This window comes from Ambystoma mexicanum, chromosome 1q (genome assembly GCF_040938575.1).
Source record: "Ambystoma mexicanum isolate Mex_15411 chromosome 1q, UKY_AmexF1_1, whole genome shotgun sequence".
In the NCBI taxonomy this organism is placed as follows: Eukaryota; Metazoa; Chordata; class Amphibia; order Caudata; family Ambystomatidae; genus Ambystoma; species Ambystoma mexicanum.
This window is the reverse complement of record NC_090922.1, coordinates 801213416-801230182: the sequence shown is the minus strand read 5'-3', so window position 1 is coordinate 801230182 and position 16767 is coordinate 801213416. Positions and strand designations below refer to the sequence as shown.

At 42.4% G+C, this 16767-nt stretch overlaps 1 protein-coding gene across 6 annotated transcripts in view; it reads left to right on the top strand.

The window, feature by feature from the left end:
• SMG7 (SMG7 nonsense mediated mRNA decay factor) overlaps window positions 1–16767 on the top strand; it is a 1316737-nt gene that overhangs the window by 1092877 nt on the left and 207093 nt on the right. For 2 of the 6 annotated variants that reach the window (XM_069641403.1, XM_069641400.1), the window contains one exon: window positions 15699–15770. The exons of 2 other annotated variants lie outside the window; for them this stretch is intronic. In XM_069641403.1, coding sequence (XP_069497504.1) covers window positions 15699–15770 — 72 coding nt within the window. Of the gene's footprint in view, window positions 1–15695; window positions 15771–16767 lie in introns of all 6 variants that reach the window. 2 more of the 6 variants (XM_069641402.1, XM_069641399.1) reach the window with 1 other exon arrangement.

The following is a 16767-nucleotide window of genomic DNA, read 5'->3' as shown; positions in this document are numbered from 1 at the left end:
GTGAGTTGCAGGGGAAGAAACGTAGAGCAGTAGTTTGGGTTAGGGACCTACAAGAAAGAAACTTCCAAATGTTAAATGGTCATACAACAGGGGACATACCTGGTGCGCCAAAGAGGATTGCAGAATTCCATTCTTGATTTGTATGTATGATCTTCATAGGCTATTTCAACATCTAACAGTGACCATGCTCTGTTGAAAATAACATGTCTTCCTATTGAGCGAAATCAAGAGTAGTGGGTGGCTAAGGTTAAGATCGAAACTGAGCACAATAGGCTGCAGCAAAATCCAGCAGATGTGCTCCTACTGACAGAAAACTATCTGTCCGCGTTGAGAGCACCATTCCATTAGGATTGATTATACGTCCATATTAGATTAGATTTTACTGAATTCAAAACGGAGAGAGGGAAATCACATTTTAAATCAAAACACTTATATAATGAAGACATCTCCCTAAAAAAAAGAAAGTTACATAAGGACATCATGAATCTCCCAGCTTTGTTTAGAGCTGCTTGCTGTAAAAAAAAAAAATTAAAAAAAGGAAGCTGCAGTATAAGAACCGGCTGATTTTGCATACTACTATTGTCCTCCAACATGATTCGGAATCAATGCTTAGAATGATATCCTTAAATAATGCTAGGAGTTTGTGGCAAGTGTTAAATAATGCATGGAAGTCCAAACTGGCCCTACACAGCAACCCAGTGTCGGAAGATAAATGGGCCCAACACTATGAAAGGCTGTTTGCTGCCCCAGAATCTAATGAAATGGCCCTGCTTTGTAGCGAGCAAAACAAGTGGGTAAGCCCTTTCGATAAAGATAAAATAGTAGTACTGATTAAGAAGGCCAGTAGCTCCCGTGCCCCTGGACCCGACAGACTGACAAAAAGTATGTTGCGGATCGGGCCCGGAAGAATGGGCAGAATTTTTATTTACATTGTATTTAGTTCGGTCTTAAAGGCCAAAGAAGTTCCACCATTGTGGAAACTGGCCACATTGGTACTGATCTTCAAGAGGGGCCTTATGGGAGACCCTAAAAAGTAACACCCTATTGCTCTTTTTGATGTTTTGGGAAAAATATTTGCTTCAGTGGTTCCGGTGAGACTGAAAGAATGGGTGGTGAGGTCAGAGCATTAGGACTGTCATCAACCTCCAAGTAAAGGAGGTTGGGTGGAGCCTAAGTTTGTTTTTGGTTAATATATTGAACATTCCAGTAATAAGGAAAGAAACTAGGCTAAATCTAGCCTTTATACACTTGAAGCAAGCCTTCAACAGCATAAACCGAGATTTGTTATGGTGGAAGCTACTTGTGTAATTGCCCACTTATTAAGGACTAAAGCAGGGTTGCCCTTTGGACCCTGCTCTGTTCAACCTGTTTATCTCAGATTTGAAAGATGTCATGAATCTGTGCAACACATTCTCGCTGAGGATAAATGGTATCCCGGTGGGATGGATGATGTATGCAGATGATTTGGTCATCCTTGACCAAATCCCCATTAGACTTTAGAGGAAATTGAAAGTATTGCAGGACTATGTTTAACTCGATGGATTACAAATAAATGTAGCTAAATCTGAGAATCTGGTGTTGCAGAAGTTAACAGGAAGAAATGGTGATTAGGCTCAGAATTGTTAAGACCAGTGGAAGCGGTAAGATATTTGGGAAATGTGTGTAAATTCAAGTGTAAATGACTCCTTGCGGATCACCGAGCTAAAAGCGAAAGCAAAGAGCTTGATGGTGCAAGGAGTTGTGATTCACAAAAAATGTGGGAAATGTTGACAAATACCGGTATTAAAGTTTGTTAAGCAGAAAGTGGTCCCAGCTTTATCATATGGGCGGAGTCTTCTTTGAGCCTACCATGGGAAACTTGGGGTGTATTGGAGTGCATCTTTGGGAGAACAATTTTATGTTTGCCAAACTGTATCCCAATTTCAGTCATAAGATATGAACTGGGCCTTCTTTCAATCCATACTACGGTGACCTGGAAATCTGTTTTGCTGTTTCGTAAATTAATCATGGATGAAGGACCTCCCCAATTTTCTGTTTTAAAGGATAGGAAAGGCTGTCGCGAAGGGGTATTGAAAACGTGGGTGGAACAGTGCAGAGATATTGAGTATGGGTACAACTGAACAGTTGTTAAAAATTAATCCTGACTCTTTAAAAAAAGAAATGGTGGTATAAAGACTGGATGGAAACGGAGATCAGGAAAAAGGAGTTCAAATTATGTGTACATTTAAATAACAAACTTGCATTTTTGAACGTGCTTCCAAAATACCTGACCAAATTCCCTAGTTCACACCATCGGGAATTGTTTTTGAGATTTCGAATGAACACACGACACATGAGGTTTTAATATCTCGAAACCAAAGGGGTTTTACAGATGAAGTGTCGATTGTGTAAAAACGCAATAGGCCTTGCAGCACTTAATGTTATTTTGCCCAGGCTTGAAAGACCTAAGAACTAACCTACTTAGGTGAATTCATACTGGAAAAACCATCGCTGTGCTGACAAATGGTGGGAGTATGTGTGCGGGGTGATGATTTTGAAATAACATTTGCTTTAGCCAAATGCTTGGATTAGGCGTTTACAAAACATGTTAAAAAAACAAGTAGAGATGGACTAATGGTGGAAGGTTATGATCATTTATGGTTTTATAGATTAAGAGAAATCGGGATGAATGATATTTTTTTTATCAGATTCTAAATTTTGATATGATTTTTGGAAGTTTGGGTATTGTTATTGTATTGATGTGTTTGATGGTAACAATTTGAAATCACCTACATTCCAATAAAATAAAATGATATACAGTTAATATTTAGAGTAGCATTCAAGTTTAGCAAACCTTTTCTTCTAACCAAAATTTTAAGTAAGCAACACGGATACCGGTAAGTACTTTTAGGCAACCTATACACTTTCTTCTTTGTTGCAGGTAGGTCAAATGTTTAGTTTAAATGATCGGTCAGGGAGGCCAGGCAGACCCTGTTAGGCAAAGTTTGTATGCAGTGCACACAACTAGGATTACAGGTGTAAGCAAAACCAACCTTTGGTATAAGTCTGTACCACACAGTTTGTGGTAGCGAGCTGAGCAGCCAGGCTTATCTGAAGAGGGAATGTGAGCTTGTAAGGGCATTACAGAGGTCTACAATGACAAGTATTCAGATAGACACTTATACTCAAGGTTTCTTGGTAAAACACTTAATTTATTACACAATCATGTATAAAGCATTCACACAATGAGGCAACCAATATCACACAAAATAATACTACAATACTGATTACTAAACAGTTGAGCTCCCTTGAAGTAGGAGCAAAACAGCATTGAAGTAGGAGCAAAAAGGCATAAATTGATAAAAACGAAAATTACAGTTACTTTAAAACATTGCAAATTGAGTTCACCAGAGGAGTTGATTCAATCTAATAGGTAGGCCAAAGTCAATGGGCTAGTGTGTTGTATAAGTAAAAACGGTTCTGGTACTTAAAACGGAAAAGTCTTTGCCATGGTTCTTAGAAATAGTTCACAGAAGAAAGGTTTGTATGTCGGGTCACAAGCTGACTAGGCCTGCAAGTTGCCAAAGTTCCACAAACTTTTGCGGTGAGAGGAAAGTTCTTGGTCGGGTTTTCACAGTACCTTATATTGAAGAAAAAGATGCAGCTGAAGACTTCTGTTCCCAGCAGTTCCTGCAGATCTCGCTGTTCCTGAGCCTCAGTCGTGGGGACAAGAGGGAGGACGTCGGGTGACTCCTGCACGGGGATGGATCACAAAGCTGGCAAAATGGCAAATCTTCGATTCCGGTTGCTGTTCTTCAAGCACACAAGCTGGTGTCGTCCTCCCTGGTTAATTCTAACCAGCTCCGAGAATGGTATCCAGGTGGATTACGAGTTGATTGATCCTACCAACTCATAGGAAGAAGTTGTCCTTGAAGGGGCTTCTCTGTCGAGATGAACTTGGCGATTTGGACCTGCAGCAGGGCTTCACCGGGCAAACCAACGGTCCAGTACAAGACATAAAATAAGCAGTGTTGCATAGCAATTTGCTATGCAATTCTGTTGGTTTGCTAATTAAATTGACACTTGTGTAGCCAAGTTAGCTATTTAAGTTACCCATCTCATTGAAAGCACTGCTCACCCTGAATTCCTCTCTGGCTCTCGAAGCTCTTGCTACCCTCTTCTCTGTTCACTGCAGGTTCAAGGGGCTAATGGAGAGATTGCAATAGTAATACTCTCCTTCACCCTTAAGTGCCAAAGGCCTGTATGGGAGTACTAGGCGAGATTTGTTTTCTTCAAACTATTGAAAAATCAGAAGTAATCTGGATGATACTTTTATTAGCTATCTATATCCTCTCTGGCAAATACCGGTATGTGTAACTTTATTAAAAACAGTCATGCAATTCCATTCCTAACAATTTAAGTTGCTCCATAATTATTATTATTATTATTATTATTTATTAATGTGATACAGTTTTAAACAAATGTAAAAAACTTTACACATAAATTAACATCAGATATCTAAAATGCATAAATAGAATACAGTAAAGTACAAAACAATTCCAAAACTTAGTAAAATCCTTGATACAATTTCTAGATAGTTAATTTATATATGAATTCGGGTCAAAATCTAAAAGAGATGAGTAAACATCCTATTCTGATTCATAATTAAGATAAAACATTTCATGCTTACACAACAAAATGTCAATTACTTATCGGGGGAAGACCCCCTTGAATTTAATTTCATGAGAGCAATTGCCACTCGCCAGACCTGAAAAAGTGCTAAATGCAGTTTAGGGTTATATGTGTTAACACACTGCTTCCAAAAATCTGCCTGGCCCATATAGTCTGTGTTATGGACAAATTCGCCCAGATACTTGATATACTCTATTCTCATCCTGCCGCAGCTCGTCAACACGTGTTGAGCTGTCTCAGGTTCAGTAGGGAGATCACAAATCCTACAATATCTTTCTGCTAGGCTTAGCCCCAGTGCAGGGCCCTGGGTAGATAGAGTCGGTAAGTGATGGAGGCGCATTGATAGGATAAACCGCCTCAGGTGTTCTGATGGGCACTGATTTAGATAGAGTTGCGCCTTTCCATAGGTATATAGCATAAATAGAATAAAGCTATAGCTTTTCAGACTATTAAGATGTTTAAAATTGTTCTGCCAATCCCACAGGTTGAGGCGATTGCGCATGCTGGTAATCAGGACTTCATTTTCCCGGCCCCATTCAGGTGACCAGCTAATTTCTTCAGTCAGAGATCGAATCTGATTTTCAAATTTAGCCTGTCTACCAGCCGCACACTCTTCCCTAATCGTCAGTAATAGATTGTTTGTTGGTTTATTATTGAGTTTAATATGGAATTCCATCCTCTTTCTTAATACCATGGCTCTAAGGGAGAAGATTCCTAGCTCAAGTCTAATAATTGCCATGGGAATACACTGTGGAAGGCCGAGGGTTTTCCTCCAGAACTTACCCTCAATCAGTTGTAACCATCCTAAGTTCATATTTATCAGTGGGTCTAACCCATACGTCACCATAGGAGCCAAACATTGGATATATAACTGACGTGCTGCCCAAATTGAGAATCCGCATTGCTCTCGTGTGAATTTATAAACTAAAGCTGTAAGTTGAGCAGCTTTTGTTTTGCGCTCCTTGATGCAAGTGAAATAGTTTCCTTTGTTATCAAATTCTACCCCCATATATCTGTACATGTATGTATATTCAATTTCGACCGCACCCATCATCATTCTTGGTCTAGCCACTCTACCAACAGTGTATAACAACAACTTGGTCTTACTATTGTTAATAACTAGTTCATTGCTTTCTGCATAACGCCATAGCTGTTTGGCTGATCTCAGGATACCACTAAAAGTGTGATCCATGATCACCAAATCGTCTGCATAAGCTAAAAGTGGGCAGTGGTAGGAACCTAACTTAGGGGGACAATTATTAATCCCTAGAAGACATTTGGGTATATCTGAGATAAACAAGTTATACAATGTTGGAGCAGTAACACATCCTTGCTTTACTCCGCGCCTCTGAGGGATGGGTTTGGTTACCGAACCCAAATTGTCCAGCCTAACTTGAACAGTATTATTTGAATGTAATAGCTCCAAATAATACAGTAGAGGTTCAGGGCAGCCTAGATTCCTCAATTTGTTCCATAGAAGGGAGCGATTGACCGAGTCAAAAGCCGCCTTAAAATCTATATATAGTGCATATAGAGGGGGATTTGCACGAGATAGAGCCTTGCTTCTCAGAGTATTCATAATAAATATATTGTTGGAAGTAGAATAGCCTGCTCTAAAACCACTCTGAAATTGATCCGAGATCCCAGCTTTCTCTACCCATATTAGCAATTCTTTCAAGATGAGTGCTGCAAACAGTTTCCCAGAGCAGTCTAGCATAGATAAGAGCCGGTAGTTCATAGGATCGGACCTGCTACCTTTCTTGAAGACAGGTATGATGATGGCTGCCTACCAAGATGTCGGTATACTACCTTCGTTTAATATCTTATCAAAGAATATTTTCAAGAGGTTTGCCCAAAAGAGGGGGTTACTCCTCAGCACCATATTAGAAAGGCCATTAGGCCCTGGGGCTCGTGAGGTGTTTAAGGCCTTAATTCTTATCTGTAGGTCCTCCACAGAAACTGAGAATGGGGGAATAGGGGGTTTGCTGGCCTTGGGAATATAAGTCCCAGGGCTGCTCCCCATATTTCTCGTTTCCAAAAAGGAGATCCATTTGTCACCTCCTATAGGATTAACCATACTGGGTAGTTTTCCCCTTCGCCTTTCCCAATATGGACCAAATTTTGCGAGTGTTCTTACCACATAATGTTCTGACTGTATGTTGCCACCTTTCTATCTTCCTTATGTTTTTGTGTATTTTTAGCCATATTTGGTAAGTGGTCTTCAACTTTCTTATTTTGGAGGCAATCATCCTCTTGGGGTCCGGGCCATTTCTTATATACCTCCTCTCCTCTAAGCTTGCGTTTCCTATCTCTGATCGCACGGTCGAATTTTAATTCGTTTGAGGCCTTGCCCACCATCAGGCCCATTTTATGGGAACCGTGCAGCGCAGAGAACTTACTTATCCAATTTTCTATTTGTTCCGGTGACTTTTGCATAAACAAATTTAATTGTTCAATATCCCACTCTTCGGATGCCCTTGTGGCCTTTAGGATATTATTCGTTGACCAGGAAATACGATTTACAATTAATGCGATCTCTACACTAGTATAGATATAGTCTAAGGTGCTCACACTGCTCCCATTCTTCCATGTAAATTTACCAGGGCAATCGTTTCTAGTACGACCATTAATTATTTCAAGGTCCCAGCATTCAAAGAAGGCCCTCCAACACATCCCCTCTATATCCGTATAAGCCTGATTCCATATACTGTTGCTTGTTAGAAGCTGATTATTACTTGTACCACTACCACTGTTAATTCTACAATTTAAATCCCCGGCCAAAATAACAAAATCTCTACCGTTGGTTACATTCCAATCACTTAAGAGATTATGCAGGGTATCTTGTATATGTTCTCTATGCTTTGCGCCCGGGGGGTTATATATATTTATTAATAATATTTCTTCCCATCTTGCTTTAATCCTGACGGTCAGAGCAGCAGCACACAGGTAATCACTATCCACTGGGATCATTCTACTTTTCAGCTTATTGGATATCCCAATCGCTAAACCCCCATATGGTCGTCCGCGTATGCCTTTCTTCGCAAGGGTGTGATAAATAGTGTACCCATCCATGGCTGTCTGCTGTAGCAGCCAAGTTTCTTGTAATAGAAAGATGGGATATTTACTTATCATTGTTAGAGAGCCCTTGTTGGTAAGAAAATGTTGATGACCATGTGTATTCCAGCTTAACAGGGTTTGATCTCATGATTGTTGTAGAAATAGGGGCAGCGAATCTGCCAACCATTTCAGTGTATTTTGAATGTCTGCCATCTGTACATTCTTTCCCGTTTTTTGGGTGGGTATACCACTCTTATTTGGGGCTGCCGTTGGAAGTAAGGGATCCTCCTTCTCTTTACAAGCATCTACTTCCACCCCCACCTGTAATAGACATTGTTTATGAGATCGAATCAATTGAGCAGATGCCAAGACACAGCAATGGAGGGCTGTTACATTGGGATTGCATACAGTAAGTGGTTCTACAAAAGAGAAGTCCTCCGAGCGGATTACCCGCAATTGTGGGATCAAATGCAGTTTATTCAAAACCTCCGTTCTTGTCAACCACTTGTCCCTCTTCTTTTGATTTAAGTTTTTGATGATGCATATTTTACTTGTATTAGGGGTATCAATTTCTGTTGTTTCCAGTGGGTTAGGGGGTCCCTTGTTGTCCACTTTATGCTGTTCTTCTTGGTGCGAGCATATAGTGTCCACTTCTACTGAGCTAGTAGAGAGGTCAGAGTTGGGGTCCTCCATAATCGTGCTGGTGATTTCCTGTGGTATATCCGGGATGATCCAACTTGTTAGGGTCCCCATCCCTTTCTTAGCATTTTTCTTGGTTTTTCGCTTCTTACGTTTAGATTTTTTTGCACGTATTGCTGGGGCATTAGTGGCAGGTAAAGGGGAGGCTATTTCAGCCACCAAATTTTTTGAGGATAGGCGTCTTTGTTGACGTCGCTGTTTTTTTGTCAGGTATTTCCAAGGCTTTCTCTATAGATTTATCTAAATTATCAGGTATCATCTGTGAATCCTGTCCTTCATCACCATTAGGGGGGTACTAGTTGGATAGATCTTGCCCAGTGGGAATGAGAGGATTGGGTAGTCCCAGCTGTATTATCGAGTGTGCGTGGATCCTCCCACATAGGTTTAGCAGTATTTTCATAGCAAATTGAAGAGAAGCCACTGAGGCTTGCAGATCTATAATGGCTGGGTTGTTACATACTTCGGAGTTTCCACTGTCTCCTTTGTCCATACATTCCGGATCTTCAGAGCTTATATAGAGATTTGGGGAAGTTGATAGCCGTTCCTCTGACAAAACCACTGAGGAGATAGAGGAGGGGCGCATGGGGAACGAGCCCGATATATTTGATGTTGAATTACCTGGTTGTCTTGGGCTAATAAGTCCCCCAGGCTTTTGCTGCCCCCTCTGAGCTGCGTTTAGAACCTGTGCCTCAATCACAAGTGGGCAATCGTTGGATACAGTAGAGGGATTGTTTAATGGGGCCATTGATTTTTGAATTGATAAGCATAAATCTAAGAGGGAGTTGTTATCAATGTCATTAAAGTTAGTATTATCCAAAGAAATACTGTTATTATGTTGGACTGGCGGTTGATAATTACTGGCTTCCGTTCCTGGTTTCTCCCCAGCGTTAGTTGGCTTGGTGTGGATTTTCCCAAACATAGCAGGAATAGTCCCTTTAATCGATCTACCCTCCACCTCTGTAGGATTAATATTCTTATTAGCTTTCTGCAGTAAAAGTGGCTGGACTCTTCTTGGCCTTTACGCAGGTTGTATCGAGTTTTGTTATGCCTGGTTTTGGCCATGGATTTTAATCACCCTTCTCCTATAAAGGGGTAGTGATGAAGAGATAGGTACCGTCGTGTAAATACTATCTCGCTTCAATTGTATCAGGTTCCACGATGTAAAAGAGCAAGAGTGCACTAAGACATTGTACTTGTATGTTTGTAATATGAATGGCTCACCTCCACCGGTTCCGAGTTGAGGGTAGCGTCACAGCACCGAACAGTCACAGAACAGTCAGCGCCCTTCACCCATGTCGGGCTTAACGCAGCAAGGGTGGTAGCCTGAGTCTTTTGGCTGCTCCCGAAGTCGCGTGATAGATCACGTGCCGTGCGTGGCTCCGCCTCCTCCAGGAAGCGTGTAGCGCAGCTGACGGCGGCAAGAGTCGAGGAGCGACTCGCAGTGCCGGTCAGTAAACGAAGCTCCAATCAAGCGAGTTCCACGATCTCCACGTAGAGGCTCAATCCATAATGCATAACTACAGTATTGCTTCTGTAAAACACTGCATTGTCTCCATGAATTACAGTAACGTTTAGGTTACTGTATCTAAATCTCAGTGTCCTCTAGATTTTTCTTTGTTGGGGAAGTTGCATCACATTGACAAGTGAACACTTTTGAAAATGTACATGATCCCATGGCCAACTGCTTTTAATAACACAGATCTGTATGTGACCTGCTGGTTGCATTTATCTGTGCAACTAGTGTTCAACCCTTGAGAGGTTTTATACCAGTTACCCAGAAAGTGAGATGGCAGCAAACTACAATATTCCACCTAGTTTGACCAATTATCTGCCTGCTAAGTATGCCATCTACTCTGCTTAGTCTTACTTTCTTTCCTCTAACAAAGAATACACAAGGCTTAATAGATGTTTATGCAAAAGAATGATCGAAACTATATATCGACATATCTCCTGCAATACAACACGCTGTAGTTAGCCTCCAGAGCTCCTTTTGCTCTATGGTTATGATTGCATATTAACACCTGGAGGAGAGAGCTGGCCAAACTGTTTGCGGAGCCTTTTTATCATATCTATTTCTTTGTTGCACCTAACCTTTTACAAACACATAGACAGAGCTTGCAAAGTTCACTCGGCCACTCTCATTTGCAGGGGTTGTTTGAAACATTTCTGTAACAGACTTTTTTGCAGTAAATGTCAAATGTTTCACTGCGCTTAGCTGACAGCAGTGTGCCAAACAAAGTGGGTTTGTGGTGACATGGAGCACTTTACAGAAAGCGCATTTACATTGTCACCCGTTGCAATAGGTCATGTGCATTTCTTTCAGGTCGAGTAGGTAAACTAAATTACTTAACCTACAGGTCTAGTATTAGAATCTTAAAGAATTTGCAAGGCCTGATTCATCTCACTTATACCTTACTTCAGCAGTACAGAAAAATGCTGTATTGATGCTTGTTTCGTGTTTTGGATGCAAATAACCTCTGGTGACATTAAAAATATTAGTACAACTTTGCTAATCAAGAACATTTTAATTAACAAATTCTTCTAATCAATTTATAAAACCTAATTTATGCCTTGCAGCAGCCGTCCTCTAGCAGCCGTCCTCTTCCAGCTTGTCTTCGGTTCTTTCGTTCCAGTGGTCGACTCTGCCTTCCAAGCCAAGAGACTCGCCTTTTAAACAGTTTTCTCCCTTTCATTCCAGCCTAGCTGCCACTCACCCAGCAGGGTGGCTGTCCTTTCCGGACAGTCAGGCAGCCAATCACGCCAGAGTGCATTTGGGTCTCCTAGGAGACTAAGCACAAGGAGTTTTGGGCACCTCCCTCACTGCCCACCCCAGACACTTGGGCGCCAGAGGCGGTCTTCAGACCTGAAGACCGCCAAAGGCACAAAAAAAAGGGACCGAAGCTGGTTTGGCGCAGAGACAAACTCTAGAAGGACCTTTCCAAAAAGAAATGGTGAAAAAAGACGACCCGGGACCTGTTTGAACAAAGGGGGCTCAGGCGCCATCTTGAAAAACATGGCTCCCGTGATTTTTATCTACCGGTGTTCGCGGTCAAAAAAAATCATGGTAGTTCATTGTAAAACCACTGCCACCGGCCATTTCGATAGGAAAGGGTAGCATTTGACTGCTACATGAGTTTCTAGACATAGGGGATACTAGGTAACCCCTCCAGCACTCTATTGTAAGATAGGGTGTGCTGGCTCTAGGAATTTAAAGACTAGTAAAGTCAATTTAACTTTACTTTCTTTGGGAAACAGTAGTTCATGCCAGAGAAGTTATTTAAACCTTGGGACAGCCTAAAAAGGCTTCCCTGTGTCACTGCACTGAGGGTGCTGTGTGACACACATGAAAAGCCTATGGAATTGTCTAAAACTCCATAATCAAAGAACACAAGAGTAAAAAACACACAATTAAAAGTTCAAAGTCACATAGTTTAGCAAAAGAGCTGGAGGGCTCTAAGGTAGAGAGGAATTAGCACATTTATGAGAATTCCTCCTAACAGGCCCACTGTAGAATTGTAGACACAAAGGGCCAGTGTCCTTAGGCCTGGAGGAACACAGTTTGGTTGTCCCAATGAGTCTCAAAGCTCAGCAGCAGTCTTATTTAACATAGCACCCAGGTTGAGTACCTAGGAGCGGGACAGTACCTTTTTGAGAAAAAAGACGACTGTCACTGGCGGGTCCCCAGGTGAGGCAACAGCAGCTCCTGTTCAGATTCTTTGCCTGGAGGCTAAAGAAGGAACTATTGGCAGGAGCAGATGGTCAGCTTCTTGCAATGGAATGCCCAGCAGACTATCTTCGCGTTAATGGCTCGTTGGGACTCGACACAGGCTTCGGTTCAGCACGATTGCCACACGACAGTCTGCTCTCCGTTTCTCGGTCCTCGACGTGGACACCAAGACGTCTCAGAGCGGGAAAGAGCCACTGTAGGTCCAGGACGAAGGCCACGACGTTCCAGCCGAAACCGCACTTCAGGAGACGGTGCACAGCAAATTGGTCCGGGGAATTGCAGCACAGCACAGTCAGAGCTCTTCAAGGGACGGCAAAACATGCAGATGTTCTCAAGGCTGGTTGGTCCCACCAGTCCAGGGGAGGAAGTCGACCGGTCTGATCAACAGGGAAGATCCAGAAGATGAGTTTGGAGCAGCAGCGGTCACTCCAAAGTCACTGGCGGTCGCTACAAACATCCTCCTTCCTCTGATTCTTCGTTCCATGATTCGACTCTTGTCCTGCTCCAGGACCCTCGCCTTTATGCTGGAACCCAGCCAATCAGCAGTCATGCCACATTCAAACTTTGGGTGGTGGCTGGCCCAAAGGGACAGCCAGCCTCCCATTCAGAACTGGATTCAAGCTTGCATACTGGAGGACAAAGACCTGCAGAGTTTCTGTGCACTCCCACCTTCCTGTCCTCCCAGACACGCTGGCACCCTCGGGTGGGCTTCCCAATGGGAGCCCGGAAAAGACAAGAGTTGGGACCTCCCCCACCCAGGAGGGCAGAAGTAGTCTCAAGAGACAAGTCCTCAAGAGTTGGCAAAAAAATAAGGCGGCCGCTATTTTAGTACAATGGGGACCCATGTGTCCCGTACATGGGTCCCCATGTACACTAAAAATCGGTAGAAAATATCCATTGCTACCAGCCACTCAGATGAACTTGTCACTGTAACTAGAACATTACAGGAGAAGTGGAAAAAGGGATACATTGTGTCCCGTCAGCACTCCACATATGGTGGGGTGTGCCGATTCCCCAAAATTAAGTAGTTAGACAGGGTAGAAAGTATCCCCCTATACTTGGAAAAAGTAGATTTCACACACAAAATAAAAAGGGCAGCTCAAAAAGCTCCCAGCAACACTGTACAGAAAGTGTTGTGTGCTCCAGTTTTAAATTGTGGATGCCTTTTTAAAAGGTGGAGTATTAGTCCAGAAATATGCACCTAAAAGGGTTGGAAAAAGTGCCCAGAGGTAGAGTAGAGTCCAGCAAAAAGTGCTGGGGGAATAATGCACAAAAATGAATTCTACCCAACAGTGGTAGGGTATTGTTTACTGGTAAAGCATGGTGTCCGTAGTGCCTAGGTATTCCTTGACAGATTGAGTTGCATAGTGGTTTGGACTGGTTTGGACCACTTCCTGGCCCTGGGCAGCCTACTACACTTCCTGGGAATGTGTGCCTGAGTGTTTGGTGTTTCTTTTTTAAGAAAACCTGATTGGCAGGCTATCAAAACCTCTTAAATCCCTTTATGAAATTGGTGGACTAGCAGAAGCCAGACCCTGAGTGAAGGATTATGTTAGGGAAACCCTGTTCCTGAGCTCACTGCTGGATTTTCTGGAAGGTGAGCAGGCCTGGATACCTACTCTACCCTTTTCAGCAGTTTCCTGCCATTTCTGCATTTTTAAGCCCACCTCTGGTCGTACTTTCTGGGTATAGCTCCGGTTTGGGTTTTCAGCTGTTTGGCAGCTTCCGAGATTTCCTCGTACTGCTATGGATCCTCCTCCTTCTGGGGCCAGCCCTTCCATCCTGGGGTTGTTTTCATGCCTTTTGCGGCTAGTGTTCTGCCTTGATTTTGGAAGTTGCCATCAACCACCCGTCCAATCTGTTTGCCTGGGCTGTCTGGCCTGCTGGGCTCTGGCGGGGGGGGGGGGAGTTGGAGGAGCATGCTATACAAGTAAAGGATGTTCACCCTTGTCTCATCTTCTGCTGACAAAGAACCACTCAGCCGCTTTGGACGGCTTAAGTATGACCATAAGATTATCCCACCTTCACCCATTTGTGTAGAGTCTCAAAATGTTTTTTCATTCTATGGTCAACGCACTGAATTATCTGCCCGCTTTGTGTACTGCATTCCCTAGCTGTGTTTTACACTTTTGAAATTACTTCTACTTCTCGTTCTATATAAACTTCAAGAACCGAGAGAATGTAAATTGCTGCAGTATGGAAACTCGTAATTGCTTAACAGCAGCCGATCCTTTTCCTCTATGAACAGACCTACGCGGTCCTCGATTGTTTTGTACATTGTAGGACCTGTTCCGCTACCAGTATCTTATTAAGAATATCCCAAGAGCGTGTAGGAAGGGGTAAATTAGCAAACCAATACAGGTAACTAAATTCTTTTTTGCTTAAATTCAACTTTTTGTGGCTGTCCTTAAACAGTGTTTTAGTTTCTGGTGTGCCCTACACACTCTTTATTTTCCTTATCAGTATTCTGCTTATAAGAGGTTGCAGTTTTTCACAGAAATAAACCTATGTTTCATGTTAAATTCGGGTTCTTCCTTCTCAACCTTTATTTGCTAATGTGTGAGTAAAGCATGTATAAAGTTAAGTATTTTTCCCTGGGGTAGGTTTTGAGTTGAACATTGATGCTGTTTTGCTTATTGGCATTCTTGGCAGCCAAGCTTGTATGCATTTCATACAGATCTGGTCGCCAGATAGTGCAAATAGACTGTGGGCCAAACAATCTATGCAAATGCTTCTCGTACATATTGGATAGATATCTTTATGCCATGTCATTGTAAAACTAAACTCTAGATAGGATAATTGTGTAAAGTAATGATCGGGTTGGCAGGTAAAAAATACAGCATGTTTTTCTATGGATGCTTTCCTATAGCTTTATTACAGGAATTTGCATGGGGGTGGGTGGGGCGACCCATGTCAAATTAGTTAAGGCAGTGTCATTGTGGGATTTGTCACCTGGTGCTCTGGGCTAAGAGTCGGAGTGGATGGTCCTGTTGCACAAGCCTTTATTGGCTGATGTTCAGGTGCATTTCCCATTTTGTTACTGTAGATATGCGTCCACACTGGTGTACTGATCAAGTGAAAAAAGTGTGGAAATACTCTTACCAATGAACTTAGATTGGTTTACTTTGAGACCCATCGTAAAACTGGAACCTAGAAAGAACATTTTGTTTGCAGCACCTGTTTAAGAATTGAAAATCCCACCTTTTTGTTACTATCCTTGTTGCTTGGCTTAGCCTGAAACAGAGGGAGGGCCTTTTTTTTTTGTTTGTTTTTTTAAAGAGGCAATATTACTTAATTTTTTTAGGTGGTGTTTGTAGTGCCAGTCTGTTGCTTTCAGCTAAAGGAACAATCATTGAATTATTTCCACATCATAGCCTGTTTGCTACATTTCAGTTACAAATGGTGTTGATCGTATATTGAGGTGCAGTCTACCACACCTGGAGCGTTGTCTTTAAGAATGAATAAGAAGCACAGGTGTCTGACAGCATTAGACTGAAAAGCGCCGAAGTAATTGTATCCCTTTCCTTTCTGCTCCATGGAGAAGTCGCTACTGGAGAAACCTTCGGAGATGATCCAGCCTTCTTTCCTGTCTCTCACGGGCTTCTCGCTCAACCAGGTACAAACATGTTCTTACAAAGGTCTTGGGCACATTTCCCTTTCAGGCTATCTTGTTCCTCCGGAGGATGAGTTAATAGGATGTCCTTTCAAATGAAGGCTGCTTTTCAACATTGTTACACATGTGGCAGATGAAACTTGGTAAACAGATCAGCTTATTGGAAATGGTCTTTAACTCTTGACACTTGACATTCTGTTGTTCCCAATCTGCCTTTCTTGGTAGCCCATTTGTTAAGTATCACTTTTTGGGTATGGAATTGAAAATGTGCGTCTTCCCTTATTGACCACCCCTTAACTAAGCCCGCATATAAGTATCAAAAAAGGCAAAAGTTGCGATCAAAGACATGATTCACTTTGCATTCTCTTCTTACAGAAAGCACTAAATTGAATAAGATGTGTAGATACAATGTTGCATTATCTCAGACACAGAATTTTAATGGATTGCATTCCCCTGCAGATTCCTCATCTGATATCCTTTCAGCCACCTCTAATTATTTTTTATTTTTTTTAACAGCAGGTGTAGTACAACTAGAACGTCGACTCCTCTTGACTCAACCATGCCACTCCTATTGTCCAGACTTGACAGCGCTATATATATTTCGAAGGGATTGTGTTCTCCGACGTATTCCTTATCTTTGATAATTCGTCTCCAGTTTTCTGGCCCTGGAATTTTTTTTTCAGTAGAGGGCGCTGCGCATCGCCCTCCGTCGAGTTGGTGTCCCTCGACAGCCACCGTATCGGCGCTGACGTAACCATGCCCATAAATAGCCACACGCAGCGTCCGTTGCTTAGTTCCGTTTTTCCGTTTTTCTGTGCTTCGTGGTGCCTCGGAATATGGTTGCTCAGTTCTTCGGTCAAATATACTGCATTATTCCTTGTGAATACCGACTCGTACTCGATGACTTCCTCATCCGAACCGACGACTCCATGGTCCGGCTTCAAAAAATGTCGAGACTGTGGAAAGAAAATGTCGTTGACGGATCCTCACAGGATCTGTT